At 45.8% G+C, this 19,301-nt stretch overlaps 1 protein-coding gene across 1 annotated transcript in view; it reads right to left on the bottom strand.

Annotated features, from left to right (window-relative positions):
* The window catches only part of NPEPPS (aminopeptidase puromycin sensitive), a 95,641-nt gene that overhangs the window by 37,432 nt on the left and 38,908 nt on the right, over positions 1–19,301 (bottom strand). The window contains exons 3-4 of the mRNA XM_073572477.1: positions 9,212–9,289; positions 8,669–8,790 (exon numbers count right to left, since the gene is read on the bottom strand). Of these exons, the coding sequence (XP_073428578.1) occupies positions 8,669–8,790; positions 9,212–9,289 (200 nt within the window). The remainder of the gene's footprint in view (positions 1–8,668; positions 8,791–9,211; positions 9,290–19,301) is intronic.

Raw genomic sequence — 19,301 nt, forward strand, 5'->3', positions numbered from 1 at the left:
TGGGTCAATTATTATTCAACCCCTAGGTTTAATATTTTGTGGAATAACCCTTGTTTGCAATTACAGCTAATAATCGTCTTTTATAAGACCTGATCAGGCCGGCACAGGTCTCTGGAGTTATCTTGGCCCACTCCTCCATGCAGATCTTCTCCAAGTTATCTAGGTTCTTTGGGTGTCTCATGTGGACTTTAATCTTGAGCTCCTTCCACAAGTTTTCAATTGGGTTAAGGTCAGGAGACTGACTAGGCCACTCCAACACCTTGATTTTTTGCCTCTTGAACCAGGCCTTGGTTTTCTTGGCTGTGTGCTTTGGGTCGTTGTCTTGTTGGAAGATGAAATGACGACCCATCTTAAGATCCTTGATGGAGGAGCGGAGGTTCTTGCCCAAAATCTCCAGGTAGGCCGTGCTATCCATCTTCCCATGGATGCGGACCAGATGGCCAGGCCCCTTGGCTGAGAAACAGCCCCACAGCATGATGCTGCCACCACCATGCTTGACTGTAGGGATGGTATTCTTGGGGTCGTATGCAGTGCCATCCAGTCTCCAAAAGTCACGTGTGTGGTTGGCACCAAAGATCTCGATCTTGGTCTCATCAGACCAGAGAACCTTGAACCAGTCTGTCTCAGAGTCCTCCAAGTGATCATGAGCAAACTGTAGACGAGCCTTGACATGACGCTTTGAAAGTAAAGGTACCTTACGGGCTCGTCTGGAACGGAGACCATTGCGGTGGAGTACGTTACTTATGGTATTGACTGAAACCAATGTCCCCACTGCCATGAGATCTTCCCGGAGCTCCTTCCTTGTTGTCCTTGGGTTAGCCTTGACTCTTTGGACAAGCCTGGCCTCGGCACGGGAGGAAACTTTCAAAGGCTGTCCAGGCCGTGGAAGGCTAACAGTAGTTCCATAAGCCTTCCACTTCCGGATGATGCTCCCAACAGTGGAGACAGGTAGGCCCAACTCCTTGGAAAGCGTTTTGTACCCCTTGCCAGCCTTGTGACCCTCCACGATCTTGTCTCTGATGGCCTTGGAATGCTCCTTTGTCTTTCCCATGTTGACCATGTATGAGTGCTGTTCACAAGTTTGGGGAGGGTCTTAAATAGTCAGAAAAGGCTGGAAAAAGAGATAATTAATCCAAACATGTGAAGCTCATTGTTCTTTGTGCCTGAAATACTTCTTAATACTTTAGGGGAACCAAACAGAATTCTGGTGGTTTGAGGGGTTGAATAATAAATGACCCTCTGAATAAACTTTTCACAATTTAAAAAAAAATTCAACAAAGAAATAACATTCTTTTTTGCTGCAGTGCATTTCACACTTCCAGGCTGATCTACAGTCCAAATGTCACAATGCCAAGTTAATTCCGAATGTGTAAACCTGCTAAATCTGCAGGGGGTTGAATACTACTTGTAGGCACTGTATATATATATATATATATATATATATATATATATATATATATATATATATATATACACACACATACACACACACTATATATGTGCTTTTATACGCGTGGATGTGTAATACTGTATTTTTCGCTTTATAAGACGCACCTGATTATAAGACGCACCCCCAAATTTGGTGAAGGAAAAGAGAAAAATTTTTTTTTATGTCAAATGGAGGTGTGTCTTATAATGCCAGTGTCCGTCTTTCATATCATATACCGTATATGTCCCTCATCCTGGTATCTATATAACCCCCATCCTGGCACATTGCCCCCTTGTGCTGGCACATAGCCCCCATCCCATCCTGGATATGGCCCCCCCTGGTCACTATATGCCCCCCTGCTGGCATTCACATGACCCCCCTCTCTCTATATGCCCCCTGCTGGTACGCACATGGCCTCCGCGTCCCTATATTCCCCACTGCTGGCATTTACACGGCCCCCCGTCCCTATATTCCACCCTGCTGGCATTTACACGGCCCCCCGTCCCTATATTCCACCCTGCTGGCACACATTGTCCCCCCCGTCCCTATATTCCCCCCTGCTGGCACACATTGTCCCCCCCGTCCATATATTCCCCCCTGCTGGCACACATTCTCCCCCCGTCCCTATATTCCCCCCTGCTGGCACACATTCTCCCCCCGTCCCTATATTCCCCCCTGCTGGCACACATTGTCCCCCCCGTCCCTATATTCCCCCTGCTGGCACACATTGTCCCCCCCGTCCCTATATTCCCCCCTGCTGGCACACATTGTCCCCCCCGTCCCTATATTCCCCCCTGCTGGCACACATTGTCCCCCCCGTCCCTATATTCCCCCCTGCTGGCACACATTGTCCCCCCCGTCCCTATATTCCCCCCTGCTGGCACACATTGTCCCCCCCGTCCCTATATTCCCCCCTGCTGGCACACATTGTCCCCCCCGTCCCTATATTCCCCCCTGCTGGCACACATTGTCCCCCCCGTCCCTATATTCCCCCCTGCTGGCACACATTGTCCCCCCCGTCCCTATATTCCCCCCTGCTGGCACACATTGTCCCCCCCGTCCCTATATTCCCCCCTGCTGGCACACATTCTCCCCCCGTCCCTATATTCCCCCCTGCTGGCACACATTCTCCCCCCCGTCCCTATATTCCCCCCTGCTGGCACACATTCTCCCCCCGTCCATATATTCCCCCCTGCTGGCACACATTCTCCCCCCGTCCATATATTCCCCCCTGCTGGCACACATTCTCCCCCCCGTCCATATATTCCCCCCTGCTGGCACACATTCTCCCCCCGTCCATATATTCCCCCCTGCTGGCACACATTCTCCCCCCCCGTCCATATATTCCCCCCTGCTGGCACACATTCTCCCCCCCCGTCCATATATTCCCCCCTGCTGGCACACATTCTCCCCCCCGTCCATATATTCCCCCCTGCTGGCACACATTCTCCCCCTGTCCATATATTCCCCCCTGCTGGCACACATTCTCCCCCGTCCATATATTCCCCCCTGCTGGCACACATTCTCCCCCCGTCCATATATTCCCCCCTGCTGGCACACATTCTCCCCCCGTCCATATATTCCCCCCTGCTGGCACACATTCTCCCCCCGTCCATATATTCTCCCCTGCTGGCACACATTCTCCCCCCGTCCATATATTCCCCCCTGCTGGCACACATTGTTCCCTCGGCCATATATTCCCCCCTGCTGGCACACATTGCCCCCCCCCTGTCCATATATTCCCCCCTGCTGGCACACATTGTCCGCCCATCCCTCTATTCCACCCTGCTGGCACACATTGTCCGCCCATCCCTATATTCCCCCCTGCTGGCACACATGGCCCCTCGTTCATATATTCCCCCCTGCTGGCACACATGGCTCCCGTCCCTATGTTTCCCCCCTGCTGGAAAGCACATGATAAAATAATAAACTGTTAACTCACCTTCTGATGATGGCTTCTGCTCTTAGCTCCCACCGTGGCTTTCCTGTGTCTTGGCTGAGCCTGCTGAGATCCTTCTCCTGCAGGGCACGCGCAGCTGTTGCTCATTCAGGCAGCTCATTGCAGCTACAGGACCTTCCATGATGTGACCAATAAGACCTGCGGTCACGTGGCTCGCAGTGAGTGCATACTGGGAGTCACGTGACTGCAGGTCCTATTGGTCACATCATGGAAGGTCCTGAAGCGATGAGCTGCCTTAATGAGCAGCTGCTACCGCACGCCCTGCAGGAGGAGGATCTCTGCAGACACAGGGAAGCTACGGGGGACCTGGGAGCAGGAGCCTTCATTTGTAGGTGACAATAGTGACAGGGCAGGGGGGAGTGTGCAGGCACATGTAATATGCACTGCTCCCCTGTCTACCAACTCGGCGCTGCTTCAGCACCGAGGTGATGGATAGCGGGTGCAGTGAATATTACATGAGCCTAATGAGCGGGAGCACAGGACCTCTCACTATCTTTGCAGCCCGCAGCCAGCCCACCCCAGCCCCCTGACACCACGCCAGAGCCGCCCCCCCCCCCACTCTATAGCACAACAGCGCAGCACACAGATTCGCATTATAAGACACCCTCCACTTTCCCCCAAAATTTGGGGGAACAAAAGTGTGTCTTATAATCCGAAAAATAAGGTGTATATATTATATACACACTATATATGTGCATGTATACATGTGTATGTGCAAAATATAATATAAATATATTTCCTTCTCACCCCCTAAAGGGGGTGATCTTTGTTGTCCTCTCTCATTCTCCGGTCCTATACCAGAGGCCTGGGAGTTTGAGGGTTCTGCGCAGGAACTTAGTTGTTCCCAGTATTGTGCATTTCTGGACAGAGATCAGATTTTGCTCCTGGGATCTGTTGTAGCCATTCTTCCAACTTAGGGGTCACTGCTCCAAGTGCTCCTATCACCACTGGAATCACTGTTGCCTTCACCTTCCACATCTTCTCCAGTTCTCCTTTGAGGCCCTTGTATTTCTTCAGCGTCTCATATTCCTTCTTTCTGATGTTGTTGTCATTTGGCACTGCCACATCTATTATCATTGCTGTCTTCTGATTCTTGTCTAATATCACAATGTCTGGTTGGTTAGCCAACACCTGCTTATCCATCTGGATCTTGAAGTCCCACAGGATTTTAGCCCTTTCATTCTCCACCACTTTTTCTGGGGTCTCCCACCTGGACTTAGCCCATATGCTGTGCAGATGTTCCTGTATACAATTCACACTATTTGGTTGTGGCGTTCAGTATACTCTGCTCCTGCTTGCATTTTGAATCCTGCCACTATGTGTTGGACTGTTGCTGAGGTTTCTTTGCATAGTATGCACCTTGGGTCTTGAGTGGTAGATTCCTGCTTCTATGGATCTGGTACTTAGTTCTTGCTCTTGTGCTGCTATGATTAGTGCCTCTGTGTTGTTGTGTCTCGGAGTCCAGCTTTCTCCAGCCATTGGTAGAATTTCGCCATGTCAGTCACCTCCATTATCTGATGATGGTACATCCCATGCAGCAGTTTGTTGTGCCATGGCGCTTCATGTTCCTGTTCTTCCTTCCAGATTTGTTGTTGTTGCTGCCTTAGGCACTCAGCATCTCATCTTTTGGTGCCATTTTTCTGATGTATTCCCGGATACTCCTGGTATCAACAGTGATGGTGGCTTGGATGCTTATCAAGCCTCGACCACCCTCCTTTCTGTTGGTATACAATCTTTGGGTGCTAGACTTAGGGTGGAGGAGTTTTCGTGTCTTCACATCTGCAGCTTCCATCTCTTCTTTTGGCCAGCACACTATGCCAGCAGGGTATCTGATAACTGGCAGGGCACATGCATTGAGCTGGTGCTTCAGGATCTGTCTTACCCTTTGAGGGTATTTGGATGTTGCCGCTTTCCTTGCCTCCTCATCATGGTTACCGTATCCGTTGGATGCCGAGGTACTAGTATCATGTCTGTACATCTGCTATGTGCCCTGCTGGTAATTCCACTCCATCAGTCTTGATTACCTTGCCTCTCTATTACCAACAGGCTGCACTTCTCCAATTTGAAGGACATCCCAATGTCTTCACTGTAGATCAGTGAATTAATGTCTTGTTCGTAGAGGCTTATGGTGCTTCCACTCTTGAATTTGTATCCATAGCCAGACTCTAATCACCTGACTGAAGCGGTTCAAGCCTACGAAGGTAAGCAATAGGGACAGTGCATCACTTTGGCATATGCCACATTTGATAGTAACTTGTGCTAGTTGCCTTGAGTTCACTTCTAATGTTGTTCTCATTGAGTTTCTGAGGAAGGTTCTTAATTTCTCATTGACATTGTAGAGAGCCAATCATTTACAGATCCATGTGTGTGGCATTCAGTCATAGGCTTTCCTGTAGTCAATCCAGGCTGTGCTGAGATTGGTCTGTCTGGATCTTGACTGTTCTTTCTTGTGTAAGCCTGGGTGCTGGCCTTGGTCTAGCAGTTGGTTCATCTGCTGTGCCATGCGTTCATGTACCGCTGTTAATTTCTTTAGTAGGTGTGGATCATGTCTGGGCCAGGTGTCATGTTCTGTTGGATGTTTTCTTCTGGAATGGTGACTGATTCTTGCTCTAGGTGGTTGCTGTGTTTCATTCTTGCAGCCACATATGTTCCTCCAGTATTGTTCAGTCTCTGGAGGTGGAGTTGCTGCCTTTGTGCCTCTGTAGTTGGGAAAACACCTTGGATGGTTCTTTGTGAGCCTTTGTTTAGGAGTATCTAGAACTTCAGGCCTTTGTACTTGTCCAGCTTGGTCTTATTCTTTACACCTTTCTGTATTTCTGTTAGTTGGCTGACCTCCCTTCGTGTCACTTTGATTTATGTCTTCTTTTCCATAGGGCATAGATCCTGCTGTTATAGTAGAATTTCATCAGATCCAGGTTCTCTTGCCTTGTCCATCCATGTATGGTTTGTTCCAGTAGCTCATTTATCATCAGATTGTCCTAGTTCCTCGACATCTGACACGGACCTTGTTAATCCAGTAGACATCCGAGCCGGCATGACTTTGTTCGTGACACTCATGTTTATTGAGGTAGGTCTTGCCCAAGGACCACTACTGGTATATTTCCAACAGGGCAGAGAAATAACAGCCACCTAAGGTAGGTATTATAGTGTTAGGAGCCTTCGTATATAATTTTATTTTTAACTTAGGTCAGAGCCAGGATTTGAACCCCAGTCTCCCATGTAGCAGACTGTGCACTTAACCATTACTATATTACTTCTGTCTGGTTGTTGTGATGCCATTTTGTTGTGATTTAAGTGAATCGGAAGCAAATGGTTGTCAGCTATAATGATGAAAATTATGTTTGACATTGCGTTATCCCTTTATGTGTTAGATTTCAACATATGCTTGTCCAAATGTTTTGCATACTTTGTCATGGCTAGTCAAATTTTGCTTACACTTTTTTTTGCGTGTTTTTCAGTTAAAACATGGCAAAGACAAAGCCAAATTTATCACCAGATGTTACAAAGTTAATTTGGGCCCCTACCCATAGCAAATTAGCAATAAAGTTGAATTGTTTGCAGATTTGCCAATGGAATGGAGCAAGATCTCTCAGGATGTCCAAAATAGAGTTGAGCCAATATCTTCGGTTCCCCGCTTATTCGGCAAGCTATAGCGCTTGCCGAATAAGCTACAGCGGGAACCTGACTTCCTGAATCACATTGGCTGAACATGTGTCGCGGCTGTGTCACTGTCACAGCACATGCATGGAGAGCACAACACGAGCGCAGCGATCAGCTGTTCAGCTGGCGCGATCCATGAATCCAGGTTCCCGCTGTAGCTTATTCAGCAAGCGCTATAGGTTGCCGAATAAGAGGGAACCGAAGATATTCGCCCAACTCTACTGAATACCCTAGTGGCTTCAAAGCCCCATTCGGTGTGGTGTAGTAATTAAAGCAAGAGGTTATGCTACAAAATACTAAGTTATTGCATTGTAAGCAATGAATTACTATCTATGTTGTGATCAATAAATAGTATATGTAAAACTTTTGGCAGTCAGTTCTCAAATTAAATGACGATACCTATATTCTAAAGCATTTTGGTTAAAACTAAGGTCTTGCATGATGACAACTTCATGCACTTTCAATTCATCACCAGGAAAATGGAATCACAACAACCAGGCAGAATTAATCACACACAAAGAAAACATGGTGTGGCCACTGCTGTACAATGTGAGCATTGATCCTTTTAGACGGTTTCATTCTATTCAAACCTGTTAGAAAGGCAACAAGTTAATGCAGCCCATTACATTCTTTGACCAGTACAAACAACACATTGAGGCTATGACTCCTTCCCAGAACACGCGTTTTTTTCTGGAGCATCCCCAGTCTCATAGAAAAGAGTTAGAAATGCGGATTTTTCAGCGAAATTAATGAGCATGCTGCGCGTTTTTTTTTACCGCGATGCGTGTTTTTAGCGGAAAAAACATCAATATGCACAAAAAGTGCAGAATTCATTAAAATGAATGGGATGCTTCTTTTATGCATTTTTGCGGGTAAAAACGCGAAAAAAACGCATATGTGGGTACACAGCCTAAAGGAGAATTCTGCCTTCACCTGTTTCCGCATCAGATTAGTGGGGCCAGTGATGTCACATCCACCGACGCTATAGGTGTATATTAGGCTGGTTTCACATTAGCGCATTTTATGCGCGCGCACGGCCGGGGGTAGCTCCGCCCCCGAGCCGGCTCTCTGCCCGGCGTGCCCGCCCCTTCCTTGTAGCGCCGCCTCCTAGCGGACAGCGGCGCCTGCGATCGGCGCACCCTATCTTTAGCATAGGGTGCGCCGATCGTGCGCAGGTCGTGCGCTAGTTGCGCTTTGACCTGCGCTGCGCACTTATGACGGTGCGCCGTGCGCGCCAAAATCCGAAAAGTTCGATTTTGGCGCGCACGGCGCACCGTCAAAAGTGCGCAGCGCAGGTCAAAGCGCAACTAGCGCACGACCTGCGCACGATCGGCGCACCCTATGCTAAAGATAGGGTGCGCCGATCGCAGGCGCCGCTGTCCGCTAGGAGGCGGCGCTACAAGGAAGGGGCGGGCACGCCGGGCAGAGAGCCGGATCGGGGGCGGAGCTACCCCCGGCCGTGCGCGCGCTGAAAATGCGCTAATGTGAAACCGGCCTTAGAGGTATTAACAGACATGATGTTGCCGGCCCTCCCAATAATGGAGTTTAGTCGTGATACCCCTTCAAGCTGAACCATTCTGTTGCACCAGTAATCCAATCAAGGATACACATTTCCTTACCTCAAACTGAGTGACAGCAGCATAGCGAACTTCTCCAGATGCTGTGGAATATTTACTGCGATAGAAACCCTTCATCTTATCATTCAGCTCTCCAACAAAATCAATCTTCAGCATCCCAGTACCTACACATACATAAGAAAGCATAAACCAGAGGCGGGGGGATTCCCTACACAGCCTAATACTATTAGATGGTGAACAGCGGGATCAAAATAACTAGGGTACAGAAGAAGAGCACATACATAGACTAAATGTTAGAGCCATGAGGAGGTGTCTGGGAAGTATAAAAGTATAATTACAAATCTAAAATAGCAATTAAGTCTGACCAAAGATGTAATCCCAGGAGAGGACTAGTACATATACACATGACACCTATAGGGAGAACATATAGAACGCATTGCTCGCTTTTGATCTTCACTAGGGCGCCTCTGAGCAGGATTAGCCGGGGGGCACCACAAAGGAGACTCCTTAAGGGGCCGCTCAGCTAATCTCACGTGGCACCAGAACCACAATACAGCAATGACTTTTGATCAGCGGATTTCTTACCCTTTTGTAATGTACTGGGGAATGACAGTGTCACTTTCTCATCTTCATTCTGGTAGTTAAAACCTGTTGCGTGGATCTCTAGAAGAAAAAAAAAATAAAAAAAATAAAAAAGAGAAATCAGGTGATACGGACAGAGACAATATGGATCGACCTTATGATCTTTTTGATAACAAATTCAATGATTTTCCAAAGGTTTTATATTTACAAACGGAAATTATCTGCCACTTGCCACCTTTTATCCCGGCTACGCAGATGGCTCTGATAGGGAATGTGTCAAAAGTTTTTACCATGTGACAGGCTAGCTGGTCAGGAGCCATGTGTACTGATACATGTTATCAATCATACATTAATAACTGAGAAAGCAGTGTCCACTGGATGCTCGGTTTCTCTACACCCCTCCCACCCTCTGAAGATGACTGACGTTACTCTGCCTGAAGTGACGTAGAACATCTTCTCCAAGTCATACATATTCATAGTAAAGCAAGGACCTGACAACAATCAACACCAGTGGAAAGGGATTTGGGAGTATTTAAAGGGAATCTGTCAGCAGATTGTAATCTGATAGCAGCATCATGTAGGCACTGACATCCTGAATTCAGTGATGTGTCACGTACTAGGCTGTGTGTTATTGTTTCAATAAAATCAGTGTCTTATCAGGAGAAAATCACTGCAGGTCTAGCTGTCTGGTGCCTCCTAGTCAACTACTTTGTGTAACCCTGCCCCCACCATTGATTGACCAAAAGCTACATCAGTGGTGGGGGCGGGGTAATTTAGGGCTCAGCATTTAGAGTTCTGCAGACGAGAAACGAGTAATTGTATCAAAACGGCAGCATGCAGACCAGTATATACATAGCTGGAATCTGAGAAAACTTGCTGACAGATTCCCTTTAAAGAAACGCATCATGGCACTCTATACAGGGGTGGTTGCAGTCCAATTTGGTTAATAATAATTGCTGACAGATTACCTTTAACATCATCCACATGGTTTTCCTAGTGTCTGCTATGATCCCTTTACCTTGGACAAGCATGCAGCTATATGAATTAATATAAATACCTGGGGGTATACAGGGTGAACAATGCCCGATTACCACAGACCTCCTCCTACCTTCTGTCAACACCCACGTGAATTCCCATGACACAGATGCAGGTGTCGATGCTTATGAACCAGATGAGCCTACAAATCTATGAGTCAGTCTGCAAACCTTTTTGCAAGCTCCTAGTCTTGAAGACAAAAAAAATAGGGGTTCAACTCTAACCTAATCTATATTAAAAGTGGATGTGAGAGGGTTTAAATTCTGTTAAAAAAAAAAAAAAAAAAAAAAGGCTAAATAGATGCCTCCTGGGATAGGTTTTTTTTTTTCACCTACGGATTGTAAGGTGAGACCGATGAACAAGAAGGACAAGGATATTACTATACATGTTGCCATTTATATTCCCTGTCCCTTTTAATATGTCTAGTGTACATGTATATATGTAGCTTTCTCCAAAGCCCAAGGAATTATTCTAAAAGGGAAAACCATGAACTCAGACAAGTATTTAATAGTGCTGCTATTAAAGTTAGGAGCGGAGAGAGCCTCAATTATCATTCTCTATGGCAATCTCCACAGCCCAAGTCCCCAGACAGCCATTGGAAAAATCTGGGAAAAAAGGGAAACAAATACCATGAAACCTCGCACCATGGACTAAATGGATTAATTCTCTGCAATAGGGGCATTGTCAGACTAGCACTGAGCCTGCCGATGACAGGAGACTAAGCTGGCATCAACTCAACAGCAGAGCTGAGCTCATACCTGGCACATTAGGACAGACTATAGACTTATGTCAGCACAAAACGGCAGACAGACAGCTCTTTATACACAGCCGACATTGTAATCTAAGTGGTTGTGCCGCCAAGGCAACTGTGTCGACACGGCTATGTGGCACATGCGATTCCATACAGAACATTCAGCACTTCATGTAGACGCAAAGAGAACACAAAGATTCAAATACGGGGAAGCAATTATCACCTATATGACAATTCCAATTACTTATGATTAGAGATGAGAGAACCCAAACTTAAAGGTTTGGCTTAGAAGCGAGGAGGTGTGGGGGGGGACACTGACTAAACTAACGTTCGGGTCAGGTACCAGAACCTGAATTTCCACGGGTGCGCACATCCCTACTTATGATACATCAGCGACTTTTATACATTCCCTAACTTTGCATTGTTTGCTATTCCCCATTAGGATATATATCTTTTATATAATAGATGGTATTTACATGACACAAACTTTTCATGGCCAGGAAATGTGTTATTGACTTCTCCATCCACAAAAGTCAGCTGGGAGGAGCATACAACTAAGCCACGCCCATTGCCTATAGACACCCCCCCATCTTGCAGTGTGCCCCATTTCTAGCATACGAGGAAGAGGTCAAGGGAAAGTTGCACACAAGGATCAGGTGAGAATTAGCCTCAGTATCTCGTGATCTATACTAAAGGAGTACACATTTGTGAATATGCATGAAGATACCGGTTCGGTGCAGGTCCTAGACCCAGAGCCATCTTCAGACCAGAAGCCCCAACCACAGACTCGTGGCTGCTGTGAACTGAGAGATTGCCGCACATGCGAAGCTCTAGATCCGAGCATGTTTGTGTGAATGGAGGAGAGGCACATTCTGGAGCGCTCTGGACCCTTATCTATTGGACGTTTGTGGTTATCTGAACTGTTGTATAAAATTAGTTATTTTCTTTTTCTTAGGAATGTTTTCATCCTTTTGTTGTGACGTAATGTGTGACCAAGCCATTACTTTAATATTCGCACTAAGCGCTGTAAGGATTCTCCAGTGACGGCGCTGGGAGCAGGCGGTCATGTGACCACAAGTATGGGATTTGCATACTCCCAGCCACATTCTGACTACACTGTATCCAGTTTCGCTAAATTCACTTGCACTCAGCAAGTGACCACATTTATGTAAATCACATACTTGTGGCCACACACTCGCCTTCAGCAAGGGAGAATCCTCACTTCACAGCACTTGTAGCCTAAAATGTACTTCACACTAAGCGAGATCACTGATGCCTCACCGATTTTGTGACGCAACAGCAATCCCGCTAGCGATCTCGCTGTGTGTGGCACACATCAGCGACCGCCCCCCCTTGCTGGGTATCGCTGATTGCGCTTGGATGTCCTGGGCCATTTTTTGATCGTTGGTCTCCCGCTGGCCAGCATGCATCGCTGTGTGTGGCAGAGGGAGACCAACGATCAGCAAGCTCCCAGCGCTGTAAGCAGACGCTGGTATCCAAGGTAAATGGCGGGTAACTAAGCGCGCGTCGCTTAGTTACCCGCTGTGTACCTTGGATACCAGTGTGCTCACACTGGGAACTGGTATCCAAGGTAAACAGCGGGTAACTAAACGACGCGCGCGCTTAGTTACCTGCTATTTACCTTGGATACTAGCGTCCTCACTGGTCCTGATCGCTGGTGAGTCTGCCAGTTTGACAGCTCACCAGCAATCATGTAGCGACGCACCAGCGATCCTGACCAGGTCGTATCAGTCAGGATCGCTGGTGTGTCGTTTAGTGTAACGGGACCCAAAGGCTGGTTTCACATTAGCGTTTTTGTGGCAGCGCATCGTGTGCATCCCTCCGCATGCGTACCTACAGTTGTGGCCAAACGTATTGACACCCCTGCCATTCTGTCAGATAATACTCAGTTTCTTCCTGAAAATGATTGCAAACACAAATTCTTTGGTATTATTATCTTCATTTAATTTGTCTTAAATGAAAAAACACGAGAGAATGAAGCAAAAAGCAAAACATTGATAATTTCACACACAACTCCAAAAATGGGCCAGACAAAAAGTATTGGCACCCTCAGCCTAATACTTGGTTGCACAACCTTTAGCCAAAATAACTGCGACCAACCATCAATGAGTTTCTTACAATGCTCTGCTGGAATTTTAGACCATTCTTCTTTGGCAAACTGCTCCAGGTCCCTGATATTTGAAGGGTGCCTTCTCCAAACTGCCATTTTTAGATCTCTCCACAGGTGTTCTATGGGATTCAGGTCTGGACTCGTTGCTGGCCACCTTAGAAGTCTCCAGTGCTTTTTCTCAAACCATTTTCTAGTGCTTTTTGAAGTGTGTTTTGGGTCATTGTCCTGCTGAAAGACCCATGACCTCTGAGGGAGACCCAGCTTTCTCACACTGGGCCCTACATTATGCTGCAAAATTTGTTGGTAGTCTTCAGACTTCATAATGCCATGCACACGGTCAAGCAGTCCAGTGCCAGAGGCAGCAAAGCAACCCCAAAACATCAGGGAACCTCCGCCATGTTTGACTGTAGGGACAGTGTTTTCTTTGAATGCCTCTTTTTTCTCCTGTAAACTCTATGTTGATGCCTTTGCCCAAAAAGCTCTACTTTTGTCTCATCTGACCAGAGAACATTCTTCCAAAACGTTTTAGGCTTTTTCAGGTAAGTTTTGGCAAACTCCAGCCTGGCTTTTTTGTGTCTCGGGGTAAGAAGTGGGGTCTTCCTGGGTCTCCTACCATACAGTCCCTTTTCATTCAGACGCCGACGGATAGTACGGGTTGACACTGTTGTACCCTCGGACTACAGGGCAGCTTGAACTTGTTTGGATGTTAGTCGAGGTTCTTTATCCAACATCTGCACAATCTTGCGTTGAAATCTCTTGTCAATTTTTCTTTTCTGTCCACATCTAGGGAGGTTAGCCACAGTGCCATTGGCTTTAAACTTCTTGATGACACTGCGCACGGTAGACACAGGAACATTCAGGTCTTTGGAGATGGACTTGTAGCCTTGAGATTGCTCATTCTTCCTCACAATTTGGTTTCTCAAGTCCTCAGACAGTTCTTTGGTCTTCTTTCTTTTCTCCATGCTCAATGTGGTACACACAAGGACACAGGACAGAGGTTGAGTCAACTTTAATCCATGTCAACTGGCTGCAAGTGTGATTTAGTTATTGCCAACACCTGTTAGGTGCCACAGGTAAGTTACAGGTGCTGTTAATTACACAAACTAGAGAAGCATCACATGATTTTTCGAACAGTGCCAATACTTTTGTCTACCCTCTTTTTTATGTTTGGTGTGGAATTATATCCAATTTGGCTTTAGGACAATTCTTTTTGTGTTTCTTCATTTAAGACAAATTAAATGAAGATAATAATACCAAAGAATTTGTGTTTGCAATAATTTTCAGGAAGAAACTGAGTATTATCTGACAGAATTGCAGAGGTGTCAATACTTTTGGCCACAACTGTATGTTTAACATGGAGTACACATGGTCTTGCGTTTGCATGCGTTCGTCTGCGTTTTCGTAGGCATGCGTTTTTCCAGGTGTGCGTTTAGATGCGCCGGACGCAACATGTTGCATTTTTGGGTCCGCCCAAAGGCATAAAAAAAATGCATGCGTACGCTTGCGCACGGAATGCGTCAAAACAACGCATTAGTCTATGGGAACGCAGGCGTGCGCATGAACATGCGTACGCACGCGTTTTAAGAGTAAACATGTCTAGACACTGGTTTAAACCACCCCCTACACAAAGAAACATTGTTTGAAATGTGAGTATAAAAACCTAATGTCTGACTGTACTTTTTTCTCAATTTATATTATGTACTAATGTCTCTTTTTATTGCAGCATGTCTTCTTCATCAGCAGCAAAATCTGAAGAATTCAGCTGTAACAGGGTCTACATAAAGAATTCACATGACACACGCCCACTTGTGTCCCATTGGTGGAGTCTGTTGCAAGGATTTTCCTCCTGTGAAACATGACACCTAGAGAACACATGTGCATAAAAAAACGCAAACAAAAACGCATGCAAACGCTGCGGGTTTTTTTCCATCATGCATACGCTGATGTGTATTAAAAAAGATGTGTTTTTGCATGCGTTTCTACTTGTGCACGATGCGCTGCGCACAAAGACGCAAATGTGACACTAGCTTAAGGTCGGAAAACCACTTTAATACTTGTATCAAATGCAATGAAACACAAAAGGGAATTTGTCAGAATGATCCACCCCCAAACTGTTTATATGGTCATGTTTCTCCCTGAAATATATTGTCATCCACACCTTTACTGGTGCAATATGAAGTTCCTTGATTAAACAGTCACTGATTTAATTGGCTTGTCTTACTTCCCAAGCCTCTGCCACCTTTGCTTTATTTCCGACAACACCCACCCTCCTCTGCCTGACTGACAACTCACCAACTACTGTATGTCAAGCCAGTGAGCTGTCAGTCAAGCAGAAAATGGTGAGGTTGGGCAGAGACTAGAACAAGGGACGCAGAGGCTTGGGTAATGCTCTGAACACACCCAGGGCACTTATGCATTAAAGCTGCTGTTATTGGAGTCTGACACGACTTGGTGTCACCTGCAGACTGCAGCCAATGAGTGGCCACTTATCAGCTGTGGCTGTTACTATTCCAGCACCCCACTATGTAAAGGGGAGCAGCCACAGTTTTTATCCTACTTGGGATCCTGAACGGATTAAGCTGGGGTTCTCCAGTAGTGGACCATACATCTCCATCAGCAACATTACGGTATAGTCAGGGGACAATAAATTACATAAATCAAGGTGTGGATGACATTATCTTTCAGAGAGAAACCTGACCATATAAACAGTTGGGGAGTTGGATAATTCTGATAGATTCTCCTACATTAAACCTTGCTCCTGGCTGTGACTGCAGGAGACAACAGATGGCATTTTAACACCGAGTCAGAGAGCGATGACAGCAGTGCACAGCGGGCAGCAATGTGTGTATGATGTGATCTACAGCCAGTCTCTCTATGGAGGCTTCTCTGCTCACCTTCACATGGTGCCAGTCTGTTCCCACTAGGAAGATACATCAGGAACTGTAATCCTCACGTCAATGAGCGTGCCCCTGGGGGAACGTGCACACCATGTCTATAATGATCAATGTATTCTGAGACCGAGCCAACGAGGACCACACTGGATATAGAGCTACCGTGCACTCCACAGATGTACCTATCATACCAGGATGCCTAGTGCAATGCAGTTTATGGCATGACAAGAGTTCGCACATCTATCAGGTTAGTATAGTATGCTGGAAATTTTTCACCGATGCGTCCTAGCCATTTGGCAGCCACCCAAGGAATGTACGTCGCAAGACTAAACTTGTGCTACGCTGGAAGGAGAGGAGCATGGAAAAATGTGGGGGAACCAAGCCAATTGTACGTGATGCTTATTAAACAGAATGACTGGTCATTGACAGGCAGATGTAGGTTTGTCCACGCACTCCAGCCCTTTAGAATTTGTGAGCCGCTAGCGCTGCTGTGGAGGAGGTGCATGCTTTTACACTGCGGATTGCAGACACACAACACTGCACCCTCCTCCCCCAGCACTGACAGTATAAATCCAGCTTAGTGCTGGTCTCTGGCACGGCCAGAAAGCTCCATTAGTGCATTTGTCTCCTTAATGACCTGATGCACTAATGGCTTGTAAATTACAGCATCACAGATCAAAATAATCAACGCCAAGATGGTTACCTCTCGATCATAGAAGATGGTACAAGAGACATGGCAGGTCTTTGCTGGTTTCAATATGAAAACCATTCTCAAACCGCTATATACATGCAACCCATTTTATTATAGATGCCAAGTGCGTGCAACCTGCAGCCCGGGTCCACAATGCAGTACACCAACCACAGGACACACAGGCCTGATGGTGCAGAAAAACATGGCAATCAAAGGGAAGCGGAATCCTTCTGATGCGGAGACTGCAATGAGGTCACCCCACAGCCACTGCAATCTACTTCCTGCACTTAACATGAATATAGGGGCAGGACTCCAGACATGGAGGACCCTCTTATACCTATTCACATGTATATCTGAGACTAAATGGCACTGGAGCACAGAAAATCCACATCATATCACAGCAGCAGGAATGTGGAAGAAGTTTTACAAAAATCCCCATGTATTCCTGCAAATTTTCTCCAGAAATAATTCCCAGAAAATTCTATGTTTGCTGTCTTACCATTAAAGGGGAACTATGGATAGCACTATGGATAGTATGGTATTTTTGGGGGCTGTGGCTAATGTGCCATAATTGCCATTGAAAGAAGTGGTCTCACTAGAAAGAACCATTTTCAGAATGCAGCCCCCATGGGCGATAAGCCGATTATGCCGAGTGAACCAGTGGTCTGCCAGGCATATTCCCTGCAGTTGTATGAATTGGTGACCATTCAATTATATGCCCATCCTTGTAATCCTATAATGGGATGGGAGCCACTACTGCACATAAATCATTATGGACGGGGCTTGTCTTCATAAGAGAACCCCTTTAAGTTTTAATAAGACCCTTGAAAGTAGTACAAGCTGGAAAACAAATGGTCAGCAACTACTGATGTACACAGTACCATAAACCTGGAGTTCGTATAATTAACTAATGATACAATACTACATTGTTTTAGTGGTAGTGGTAGCACTGCAGCCTTGCTGTACTGGGGTCCTGGGTTCAAATTTAACCAATGACAATATTTGCAAGTTTTTATGCTCTCGCTGTATTTGCATGTGTTTCTTCCAACACTCCAAGGACATACTGATATATATATATATATTGCGTCCACTTTGTGAGCCCCAATGGGAAGAGTGATGATAATGTCTGAAACCACTATGGAATATGATGGCGCTATATAAATAAGCATAATAAATCATTATCAGAAACGAACAGTTTACTCATACAAAGCCATTATATCTCCGCTCTTTGAATGTGCTTTTATAAACCACAAAAATGATTTTGCATTCAGTGACCTGTTCATCTCATCCAACTCCCTCATAAACATGCCCGGTTTCCCGGGCCGTCAACATTTGGCTTACATTCAGTATTCTCAATCTGAAAAAATACGGAGTGTTGGAAGGGGATGGGGTAGTAGTCAGGATGCATTCGATATCCTGGATGTGTGTGCCTGTTTGAATGGCATAAATTATCTTTCCGAGTTTAGACAATGATGGCAGACATTAGCAATACTCCACAGTCAGTAATACAGAGCAGTGCTCTGATCTCAAGAGTACATCTAGACATCCCCCTTATTCCCAATCCTAAGTGCATCTCTTAGGAAACTCAAAAGCTTCCAAATCCGAAGACTCCAGCTACCAGATTTCACATTAGAAACTGCATAAATTATTAAAAAGATCTCAGATCTAGTGAGGCTGGTGTACGTGCCCCGTAACAATTCATGTCAGAATATATGATATTAAAATGAGTTCTTTTAAACTATAGAATGAAATAGCTTATGAGTACAAGTGTATTCAATCTCCATCCATCCAGCCTGAATGACCACTGCGGCTTGTACAGAGCAGAGTAAGATCTCAGCAGCCGCAGTAAGGATTCACACATGTAAATCAGGCAAGCTAGCTGGAGGTTGAGGTCAACTTTTGTAAAGGAATAAACAACCAGAGTGGCATGGATTTTTACGGTAAGTACACTAGTCTCATCAGTTCTTAATGTATGCAGTTTGTATTGTGAAATCTGGTTAAAAGATCCACTAAACAGGGCAATGACAATGTTTGAGTCAATGGGTAAAGGGCACCTGGAAAAATTCTGCACCATAAAGACATCTCTTCTGCAACATGTGCTTGTCTTGTTAAGTCTGGAGATATTACAACTCGGAGGGAAAGAATAAGTGCTATAAAAATTCTAACAGCTTGCGGAAAATTAACAGTTTTGCTTCTGTGTGAGATCTGTATGGGACAGGGGTGGCAATGACTGAGAAGAATGATTCCCCATCCCCCTCCATGGCTTGTAATAGCAGGGGGTCAAATTGCTCAGATCTGACTGTGATTTAGCAGGTTTGCTCTATTAATATACAGTGAGAATCTTGGTTAGCAACTTCAGCACAGGTCTACAAGCTACAACTGAAAAGTAATGATCTGCAGCAAAAAAAAAATCTGTTCTAAATTGCTATCTAATGTATTGAATGCCAGCCAAGTATTGCGGAGGCCGACCGTAAAAGCACCCGGAGACAACAAGGTCTTTCTCTACACCAGTGGTTCTCAACCTTTCCAATGCTGTGACCCCACAATACAGTTCCTCATGTTGTGGTGGCCCCAAACCAAAAAATAATTTTGGT

Source organism: Dendrobates tinctorius, unplaced genomic scaffold (genome assembly GCF_039654945.1).
Source record: "Dendrobates tinctorius isolate UK_male_01 unplaced genomic scaffold, ASM3965494v1 ptg000032l, whole genome shotgun sequence".
Lineage (NCBI taxonomy): Eukaryota > Metazoa > Chordata > Amphibia > Anura > Dendrobatidae > Dendrobates > Dendrobates tinctorius.